At 39.9% G+C, this 11,919-nt stretch overlaps 1 protein-coding gene across 1 annotated transcript; it reads right to left on the bottom strand.

The window, feature by feature from the left end:
* Positions 1-6,630: 6,630 nt before the first annotated feature.
* Positions 6,631-8,537, bottom strand: LOC120045700 (forkhead box protein L3-like). Its single transcript, XM_038990643.1, has 4 exons — positions 8,431-8,537; positions 7,647-7,748; positions 7,492-7,558; positions 6,631-7,098 (listed from the first exon to the last, which is right to left on the bottom strand). Exons 1-4 carry the CDS (start codon positions 8,535-8,537, stop codon positions 6,631-6,633), a joined length of 744 nt encoding a protein of 247 aa, XP_038846571.1.
* Positions 8,538-11,919: the final 3,382 nt, after the last annotated feature.

Genomic DNA, 11,919 nt, shown 5'->3' with positions numbered 1-11,919 from the left:
TTAAACAGTTCACCCGATATGGATGGAAATATCCTTAAATTAAAAAGCTGTCAGTCTGCACTTTAACCTCATAGTCATTGTATCATTTCAAATCCAAAGTGCTGGAGTAGAGCCAAAACTCAAATATGTCACTATCCCAATACTTTTGGAGCTCACTTGTTTGACTCTATTGTTTGACTCATGCATGTGTTGAACACCAATAAAACGCTATAGCAGTGTAATCTGCACCAACTTTATCCCTTTGTTTTTTTTTCTTACTGTATATAGTTTAATGCTGTGTATATAGTTATGTTGAGTCTAGACTGTATCAACTTGTCTGATACATTTGTGTGCAGTTTTGGCTGTGCATGATTACATATGCTTGCAAATAAATAACACAAAGTACATTACTGTATATTACTGTACTGTGGAACAGAAGTAAACCTTTTCATGGCTTCTGCCTCACATACAATACTCTAGTCTAATTTGACCTACAGTAACCATTCACCTTGCTGTGGAAACACTGCATTCCCTCCAATCCTCACCCCATGGCTCTCTCTCATCCCTTTCTTCCTTAGGGGGGCAGGCCCTAACTGCCAGTAGTCTAGGGGCTCTCCCATTGGTTGTTTAGGATCACCTCATCTGGAGCATGACTGGCTCCTCACATTCTGCTCCATACTGCCTGCTGCATTTTCCCGGTCAAAAATATGGGCGTGTCTTATTGCACAACTCATGCTTTGCACAAGCTTGCTGACCATGTGTGGACAGTTGTCCACAAATTCTATTCTGTTCTATTCCATAACGTGTGGATTTCACTTTGGAAGGTAAATCTTAGTAATAATATATTGTTGCATTAGATGGATGTTTGTTCTTCTTGTTGCGAAATTTTATGACAATGTACATGTATTTTGCAGTGTGTTCATATTTCATATTTGATTGATTATTTACTGAATTATCTCAATCTTGTATAATAATCCTTTCTCATCATTTCAACTCTATAATTTACTATAATCTGCCATTTTTGGAAAATGTGAATGATTTAAGTGACCCCGCCAAAACACTTTCATTATAATAACTAGAAGATTCAAAACCTTTATGAAAACCTCTAAGAAAAAAATGTGATCATGCCACATGTGATCGAGTACTGCGTTGAAGACTTACGTATTGTCCAGTAATGTGATAGTGGTAACAGAACATCGATCTGAAAGAGAAAAAAGCTGCCTCTGCGTTATCAATGATTGAAATAGATAGAGATGTCCTAATAAATCAATTACATTATTAAAACCATAGAGCTCTTGATTAAAGTATGTGTGTAGAGGGAGCAGTCTGAGCATAGCATAGGCCAGGGATCATCAACTAGATTCAGCCTCGGGATGATTTTTTCTTGAGCAGATGGTTGGGGGCCGGAACATAATTACAAATACTTTGTAGACTGCAAATTGACCACAGAAAACCCAAACAGATATGTTTGACTAAAACATAACTTTAAACCTTGCTTAAATTTGTATACGATCACGTGTCTCAATTGTGCGTGGGAATACTTGGGAACAAATTTCTTAATTCTTTAGAGTCTAAGACATTGTTGGAGGATGGGGTACTAAACTGACAAGGAATTGTTTTAAACTGGTCATACTATGGATCATTTAGCTGTTATATTTAGAATTTTAGGACCCCTTTAGGTATCAAAAAATATATACAAAATGATTTGATAAAATGTAGATTTTGGCCTTTACTACTAAAGCCTAGAGAAACACATTGAATAACACATTCATAAATGGCAAAAAAGACAGTCAAAAAATAAATCATAAAAAACAAGGTTTTGAAGTGTCTGTCCTAAATCTAGGAGATATAAGAAAACTCAGGAAATACATATATATATATATTTTTTTACACATATTTAACCCCTTTTTTGGGGTATGCACAAAATCACCTTCTTCCTTCCATTAGTTTTTTAAAACCGGTACCGTGACACTTGTGGGGGTCGGATGTGGATATCCCGTGACACTTGTGGGGGTCGTAGAGCAAAACGGAGAACACCATAGTTTTTGGGAGAGTCTCCCCTTTCCATTGCGAGGTAGTAGTTTAGTTTGTAGGTCAAACCATTCGTACGCTACAGATGTTTAAGTGAGAAGACCGATTTCAGGATGTCTCATGGTCTAACAAAGACCGCTCTAGCTTTGCCACCTTTCACTGCAGATGCGGAAGTGTGACACTGGCGGATGCAGTGCATTGAGACGCATCCAATGCACACAAAAAACAACCTAAACTCTAGCTAACTGACACTAACTGACACATTTTTATGGGGATTTTTTTGTTATGTAACTTAGATCGAAGCAACGGTGCGTCAATCAACTCTAGGAGGTTAAATTAAAATCACTTGGAGCTGATTTCCTGGTGTTTTTGCAGTCTTTTATGTCCAACAATGAACATATATATATATATATAATGTTTAATTAAAAACAAAAATGTTTTTAGTTTTTGTTTAGAAAACTTGGGGGGCCAAATAAAATCAACTACAGGCCAAATTTGGCCCGCGAGCCGCCAGTTGGGGAACCCTGGCATAGGCCGACTTACACGACAACATGAATTAACAAGTGGTCTTACAGTCACCCAGCCTCTATTAATGTCAATGGTCTCTTGCCATCCCCTTTTCTAGTGGTTGTTTACATGGGACCATGGATCTTTGCAGTACGTAGTAGTATCAAAGATACTGATAACCTTTTATCTGTGGTAGAACCTACTGAAGGCAGTAGCGGTGTAAAACAGACAGGATTAATGATGTTCTTCTCTTCCTCTCTCTTCAGTTTCAATGGAAACATGACAATCACAGTTCACATTCTAAGCTGTGAGCAGCTCCTACTGGCCAAACTGGATGTGTGAAGGCAAATGGCCATGTGCAAGCAGCGCTGGAAGGGACTGAGACTAACGACCGTCAATCAGCCCATACACTCATAGCAAAGCAGCAAAATTAACTGACGTGTGTGTCTCTGTCTCTGTGTGTGTGTGTGTGTGTGTGTGTGTGTGTGTGTGTGTGTGTGTGTGTGTGTGTGTGTGTGTGTGTGTGTGTGTGTGTGAGAGAGAGAGAGACTGACTTGCGTGCGTGCGTTTGTGTGTATTGACCAGTGCTGTGGTGCATTGTAGTTGCATTGCATGTGTGTGTACATGGTGTGCAATGCGCCTTCCATGCAACACAGAGCTGTGTCATGATGACACACATTGTGCATGCTGTGTAATTCAGTCTTTACAATTGCAAGGAAGAATTAAATAAAAGTCAAGGTCTGATTCTGAAACTTTTTAATCTCATTGTCTACCGTCTTCTCATCTATCATTTCATGATAAATGCATATTAATTATTGTATTTTCACCCAAAGGACATGACTGTGAAGTGTGAATACTGAAACATGGGACAATATAATGTGAATATGCTAGTTAGCTTTTTAAACCAGTCTGCTGTACCCCTATAGATGTTGTCACAGATAATATTCTTGAAGATGGTTTACAAAACGTTGACTCAGGAACAACAAATGGATGTCTCAGATTGGTCCATCAAACATTGGATTAGACATTGTGTTCTGTCTATGGTCTTAGTAATCTGCTTCCTAAATGGCACCCTATTCCCTACATAGTGCACTACTTTTGAGAAGAGCCCTATGGGCCCTGGTCAAAAATAGTGCACTATATAGGGAATCAGGTGTCATTTGGGACATACACTAAAGGAATAAGGTGTCATTTGGGACTCATCGTAAGCTCTGCCAGGCTTCCTGACTGGGACAAGCAGACATGGAACTGGAGGTGGAGGAGAAATGAGGCAGGCTGAATTGGAAATGAGGGTTTACTCTTTATTTTACAGTCCGATGTTTACTTGCTATTTACTAAGAGTCGCAAGCTACCGTAATTACATAGTAATTAGCTAACAAATTACTCTCATTTCTTTTGAGATTCACTGAAGTGCCTCAACATATAAAGCGGTTCCTGCTTGCTAGGCAGTTAGATGCCAATTCTCAGTGAATAGTGATGTAAAATAAAGGATACTTCCTATATTTCTCTTACATCCTATTTCATTTCTGACACCCTTCTAGTCATTTTTAAACCCCAGTTTTGGGTTTAGCAGGGACATCCTAACAGGTCTCCAGTAGCAGGAGGCATACAGGGCCTGAAGGATCTACAGTAAATATAATCTAACTGTAAACACATCTAAACTGACATTGATTTGACATCCAGTGTTGATGTTCTCATTCAAAACACATTTAAAAGCCATTTTAAAACTGTCATATTCCACCCCGCAGAATCTATCCCTGGCCCTTTCACTTGTACTGTAAATGCGGCTTCGAATGGATTCAAATGTATGTGAGTCCTTTCTGGCTTCTCAGGCTATTCCAACCCATCTTCATTAGCTAGATGCAAGCCTGATATCATTACCCAGCAATCTGCATTCCACTGTAGGACTGGTACATAAGCAAGTCCCATACAACAAACTGTGCACCCCTACCCCCTCCAATCCCCTCCTACCACAGCTCAAAGAAATCATGGTTGTTAGTCAAGTAAGGAGAAATTACACAGCCTCCCACATATACAAACATACACTGTATTGTATTGTTAATAAACAACAACACACATATTTATAATGAGATTCATGATCATAGTCATGTTGAAAATGACTCCCAAGAATGAAAATCCAATTATAAAACAAACGCTGTAGATTAAATGACTTACTTATGTTTATGATTTAGATGTTATTAACGTTGCAGATCGTTGCTCTCCCAATTTCCTTCTCCCTATTCCACTCAATCTACCCTGCGTTGCACATTTCAACATTACCTACCTGCAACATAGCCCACAGCAGGTTGACGTTTATTGGGATGAGTCTTGTCCTGGAGGCAGGCAGAACTGAGTGATTTCCGCTAGATAGGCCAGCTGCAGAGTCTGTTTTTTTTGCTCAATATGACATAAATTAAGGTAAAACATATTGATAGCCTCAAAATACATTTAAAATATTTTGCAAAAATGTTTGGATTAAGTAAAAAATATTTCCCCAGAAAAATAAATCAAACATGAAATATGTTTTCATGATAAATGCATATTAATTATTGTATTTTCACCCAAAGGACATGACTGTGAAGTGTGAATACTGAAACATGGGACAATATAATGTGAATATACGTTTAATAAATGTAATAGACGCCATTCTAGAACCCTTGAGTCCGCAGCTACAGCAATAATAGGAGCATTCATTGACAACATAATGTGTGCACCGACTTTTCCCCTGCCTGTGCTCTTTCTCTTTGGTGTCTCAACACAGACCCATGCAGACCCAGACCAGCCTTGCAGCACTTTATGCTAAGTTCATTTACCCAAATAGGCCTACATCCACAGCGCCACCTTATATCAACAGCTTCGTTAATGGAAACCTACTGATCCATAACAGTGGTGGTGCTAGACGTTGGCTGGAGGGCCAAGCAGGTATGAATGTTAATATCACTGATCGATCACAGGATTTGCAAGGAGGCATACGCCGGTGTGTTTAATTATAATTGCGTCAGGGTGGTCGGGAGGGGGTTGCGGCAGTGTTATGGCAGGCCTCGTGTATTTGACTAGGGTCACATCTCGGTCTCACCTTTCAAGTGTAATGCTATATTAAATGCCACTCATGTTAAGTGTGTTGTTGTGTTCTGTTGAACCCCCTCCTGTCCTGAATGATGTAGTCACGGCATAATATAAAGGTTAAATTGAAAATTGTCCCTTCAAACAAGCAAGAGAAGCCCGGCGATGATTGATATCCCTCCTCATAACAGGGAAATAAATGTTAGCAGAGTAGACCCCATGTTTAAACTCCGACATACAATATATGAATATAATGTATTTTAATGGGGTGCCTGGATTAAATATGGACTATGTCAGTCTCAGGAGAATTTAAAAGGTCATTGGGAAAGATTAGGTTTGGAGAGGGCTCAGCCTGGATTAATTCAACCTCATGATAATTGCCTTCAATCACAACAAGAGTTGAAGTGGCTGAGTACCAGCTGTGACATGTGCCCTTTACCCTGTTCATTGCTTTGACACTTTCACTAACCCAAAACATTGTAGAGATTATTACCTTTTAATCTTAATAGTTCATGATGATATCACACTCCCTTCAGTTTTATCAGCTTTCTCATACAGTCAGCATACTCTGTATTATCCTGTACTTAAAATAGGCAAGATATTATATAGATTATAGATATTATATAGATTATAGATATTATATAGGTGAATCATTATTTTCACAGACCTTCGTAACAGAACATCCCACTTTATGGATAAAGCGTAATGTAAACATGTATGCCTTGGGACAAGACTATGAACAGTGTACAAGTTTCTTTTGAGTGTATACTAATGTATATTTACTATAATCAGCTAGGATCCACAGCACAATACTGGACCTCTCTATGTTATTTAATTACAGGACAATAAGGACAAGTCAATAAAATATCCCCTTGCACAAAAGGGCAGTCTTTCGATCTCTTCATTTACTAATTCAGATATGGAGGGAAAACCATCCAGTCTTTCAGATATAGTCTTTCGATCTCTTCATTTACTAATTCAGATATGGAGGGAAAACCATCCAGTCTTTCAGATAGTCTTTCGCTCTCTTTATAGTCAAGACTGTGACACTCACAGGGTCCAGAAGTGCAGGTTGAGGTGTTGGGGCTCCAGAATGTGTATGTGGGGCTCTGTTGTACCACTATGTGGGGGTCTGAAGCCCGGCAGAGGGGGGTCTGGGGTGGAGAGGATGTAGTCAATACTGAATTTAATTTCCGGTTCTGGTTTCCCCTGGCAGTTTGGGTTGAGGGGGTTGTGGTGACCTGGTCTGTGGGCAGGGCTGATGGAGCAGAAGGAGTCCGGGTTGGGGTTAGGATCGGACCGCCTGGTGGAGCCGCTTTGTTGGTTGTTGATGTTGTTATTGTTGTTGTTTACTGGCAGGAAAGGCTCCCCAGGCTCTCTGAAACCAATCTTCATGTTGCGTCGGCGCCGGCGACGCCGAAAGTTGCCGTTCTCAAAGAGGTCGAGCATGGACTCACAACCGGTGGCGAAGGTCCAGTAGTTGCCTTTCCCCTTCTCATTTCCCTCCGTACGGGGAACCTGGAGGGAAATTAAAAAAACACACCAATAAGAAAAGAAATCACGCTCAAATGTGAATTCTACATACAGTACTGTAATGAAACAGTATTATGTCTGTTACCATTTTTGCTGATATTGTGTGCAAAAAAGTATTTGCTTACAATTCATACAGTCGATTGGTAAATTTGTATGTAAACGTGTATGCCTGTCTTTACTGTTACCTTATTATTGTAATATATTTTCTAAGTTTCATACAATATTTCATCAATGAGGATAAAATATTATATATTGTTCTGACTGATATCAAGTGAAACTTGTATCGACGATTGTGATAACATTTGTACTCTGTTTGTTAATGATTCTTAATCAAATGATCAAATATCATCACACAACATGTGATAAAATGTCCCTTACCTTAACAAAGCAGCTGTTGAGAGAGAGGTTGTGTCGTATGGAGTTTTGCCATGCCCTCTGGTTGGACCTGTAGTGGATAAAGGAAACACTACTCTGTCAAATTTGTGGAAGGTATCCAGAAAATGGCTGTTGAATAGACATGTGAAGCTCCTGACCGGTAGTAGGGAAAGCGCTTCATGATGAACTCATAGATCCCTGACAGGGTGACCCGGTGCTCTGGACTCTGCTGGATGGCCATGGCTATCAACGCTATGTAACTGAGGAGAGAGGGCAGACAGAAAGTTATAAAAAGTAAAATGATTTATTTGTTGTTTTTCACATTGAAATTCACAAGAACATGGTTGGAGAGTAACTGATTACATGCCTCTTAAGGGGAAGGTAATCCAAAAGTACCTTAAAGTAATCATCAGATTACATAACTGAGTTTTGGTAATCCAAAAGTGACGTTACTGATAAAAATTTGGGACAGGTAACTAGTAACTGTGACGGATTACATTTAGAAAGTAACCTACCCAACCCTGACCAAGAATATCTTGATAAGACTGATTAAAATTATATTCAGGGTAACTTGTTTAATATTCTTAATTATGATACCAATTTAATTTGGATATTGGTTGAAATACCACAATCTGATTAAAATAATACAACAATATTTGGTTATTTGAAATTAAGAAAATAAGGTAACTGAGAGTAAGTTAAAGGTTTTTAGATTTTAAATGAGTTGCATTGCATTCCTTTGGGATTTATATTATGTTCTATAAAATACCAAAATAATTTGAATTTCTTTAGTACTTTTTTACACATTAAAACTAACTAAAGATAATGTAATATTTTAAATACATAATTTATAATAGCTTAGATCATGAATAATGCTAATAATAATACTCTTGATAATTATATTATAAATTCATAAGCCTATATTAATCATAAGAATTCTACCTGTAAGCAGGTCGACACATCTTCTTGTCTTCATCTGTGCTGCAGGAAGGGTATCCATCTCCATCATAGTTGAAGCAGTTATATGGATACTGTGAGTTATCAAACATGTCTACACTTCCACACTGGCTATTATCGGACTGCTTCATCTAATTAACAAATAAAGGCAATTTTTACCACCCTCTAAATACCAACAAAAGCAGACACTTGTTTCCTTTACAGTGAATGTCAACGGTCTTCTACTCTAGCATACTCTACTCATAGTGGTAGCTACTGAGAATGAAGTCTACCTTCTCCCTCGGTTGATGACTGGGTCACAAGGAACCCCCACTCTCCTCCTGACTGGCTGACTGTTCCCCAGCTACTGTAGGCTAGGCTAGCGCCGATAAGACATGCCATGCACCAAATGACTTGGCCAGCCCAACACATGCTGTCTGCTTGAATGTCTGAACCCGGGGTGTGATCAACTGGTAGCTAGACTAATCTCTGTCTCACTTTGAATCTGGGTGGTCTATAGCTTACTTAGAATTGACTTTGTTATGTTTCTTATAGGTTAATCTACCTAACAGAATTTAAACTAATCCAATACTAACAAACCTCACATCTCCATCGCTCTCTTTCTATTGTTCGTCTTCAGCCTAACTCTTTAAAAAGTGTGTTGTGTCAAGATTATACTTTTTTCTGTCCATGTTTTTTTTGTTTGTTTGTGTGTGTGTGGGGGGGGGGGGGGGGGGGCTTCCTTGCATTTTAGTCAACAAGGAGAGTTTTGTAGATGCAGTCTATAACGCTGTATAATGGCCGCAAATTGTGTTTCCGTAAATTAAACAGGGGATGCGTGTTCAGACTGGTTACTAAAGTGGCATGTAGGTCTCTCCAGGCAGCCAACAGCCCATGGGCGCGAGGCCTCCATGTGTGGTCTGCTGGGATCCAGTAGATTAATTGTTGTAGCGGCCCTTTGTGTGATTATATCGATGCGACCAGAACCGTTTTAAAACGCAATTCTGTGTTTACTAATTCTATACTAATGGGGTAACAAAGTGTCAACACCCAGGTCAATTTTAAAGAGGCAAACAAGAGTGAACATTTTAGATGTCCACGTCCAAATAAATATAGTCCTATTCTCAGATCATGTAATTGTGCATTTTCCAAATGAATAAAACATTCAAGTAATGATATGAAAAATGTGCCCAACCATATGCTGGCAGCCTAGGTATGGTGCATTAGGAAAGTATTCAGACCCCTTGACTTTTCCACATTTTGTTAAGTTATCCTTATTCTAAAAAATATTAAATCGTTTTTTCCCCCTCATCAATCTACACACAATACCCCGTAATGACAAAGCAAAAACAGGTTTAGACATTTTTGCAAATTTATAAAAAATATGAAACATCATATTTACATAAGTATTCAGACCCTTAATTCAATACTTGGTTGAACCACCTTTGGCAGCAATTACAGCCTCAAGTCTTCTTGGGTATGACGCTACAAGCTTGGCACACCTGTATTTGGCGAGTTTCTCCCATTCCTCTCTGCAGATCCTCTCAAGCTCTGTCAGGTTGGATGTGGAGTGTTGCTGCACAGCTATTTCCAGGTCTCTCCAGAGATGTTCGATCGGGTTCAAGTCCGAGCTCTGGCTGGGCCAGTCAAGGACATTCAGAGTCTTGTTTGGAAGCACTCCTGTGTTGTCTTGGCTGTGTGCTGTTGGAAGGTGAACCTTTGCCCCAGTCTGAGGTCCTGAGCACTCTGGAGCAGGTTTTCATCAAGGATCTCTCTGTACTTTGCTCCGTTCATCTTTTCCTCGATCCCGACTAGTCTCCCAGTTCCTGCCACTGAAAAACATCCCCACAGCATGATGCTTCACCATAGGGATGGTGGCAGGTTTCCTCCAGACGTGATGCTTGCCATTCAGACCAAAGAGTTCCATCTTGGTTTCATCAGAGCAGATAATCTTGTTTCTCATGGACTGAGAGTCTTTAGGTGCCTTTTGGCAAACTCCAAGCAGGCTGACACGTGCCATTTACTGAGGAGTGGCTTCCTTATGGCCACTCTATCATAAATGCCTGATTGGTGGAGTGCTGCAGAGATGGTTGTCCTTCTGGAAGGTTCTCCCATCTCCACAGAGGAACTCTGGAGCTCTGTCAGAGTGACCATTGGGTTCTTGGCCAGCTCTAGGAAGAGTCTTGGTGGTTCCAAACTTCTTCCATTTAAGAATGATGGCCACTGTGTTCTTGGGAACCTTCAATGCTGCAGAAATATTTTGGTACCCTTCCCCAGATCTGTGCCATGACACACTCCTGTCTCGGAGCTCTACGGACAATTCCTTTGACCTCATGGATTTTGCTCTGACATGCAGTCAACTGTGGGACCTTATATAGACATGTGTGTGCCTTTCCAAATCATGTCCAATCATTTGAATTTACCACAGGTGGATTACAAGTTGTAGAAACATCTCAAGGATAATCAATGGAAACAGGATGTACCTGAGCTCAATTTTGAGTCTCATAGCAAAGGGTCTGAAGACTTACAGTAACAGTCAAAAGTTTTGGCACACCTACTCATTCAAGGGTTTTTCTTTATTTTTACTATTTTATACATTGTAGAATAATAGTGAAGATATCAAAACTATGAAATAACATATATGGAATCATGTAGTAACCAAGAAAGTGTCAAAATATATTTTAGATTTTAGATTCTTCAAAGTAGCCACCCTTTGCCTTGATGAACTCTTTGCACACTCTTGGCATTCTCTCAACTAACTTCACCTGGAATGCTTTTCCAACAGTCTTGAAGGAGTTCCCACATATGCTGAGCACTTGTTGGCTGCTTTTTCTTCTCTCTGCAGTCCAACTCATCCCAAACCATCTCAATTGGTTGAGGTCGAGTGATTGTGGAGGCCAGGTCTTCTGATGCAGCACTCCATTACTCTCCTTCTTGGTCACATAGCCCTTACACAGCCTAGAGGTGTGTTGGGTCATTGTCCTGTTGAAAAACAAATTAAAGTCCCGCTAAGCGCAAATCAGATGGGATGCCGTATCGCTGCAGAATACTATGGTAGCCATTCTGGTTAAGTGTGCCTTGAATTCTAAATAAATCACTGACAGTGTCACCATCAAAGCAACCCCACACCATCACACTTCCTCCTCCATGCTTCACAGTGGGAACCACACATGCGGAGATCATCCGTTCACCTACTCTGCATCTCACAAAGACACGGGGGTTGGAATCAAAAATCTCAAATTTGGACTCATCAGACCAAAGGAGAAATTTCCACCAGTCTAATGTCTATTGCTCGTGTTTCTTGGCCCAAGCAAGTCTCTTCTTCTTATTGGTGTCCTTTAGTAGCGGTTTCTTGCAGCATTTTGACCACGAAGGCCTGATTCACATAGTCTCCTCTGAACAGTTGATGTTGAGATGTATCTGTTACTTGAACTCTGTGAAGCATTTATTTGGGCTGCAATCTGAGGTGTAGTTAACTCTAATTAACTTATCCTC

Source organism: Salvelinus namaycush, chromosome 4 (assembly GCF_016432855.1).
Source record: "Salvelinus namaycush isolate Seneca chromosome 4, SaNama_1.0, whole genome shotgun sequence".
NCBI classification, from domain to species: domain Eukaryota; kingdom Metazoa; phylum Chordata; class Actinopteri; order Salmoniformes; family Salmonidae; genus Salvelinus; species Salvelinus namaycush.
This window is presented reverse-complemented; position numbering and strand designations above follow the sequence as displayed.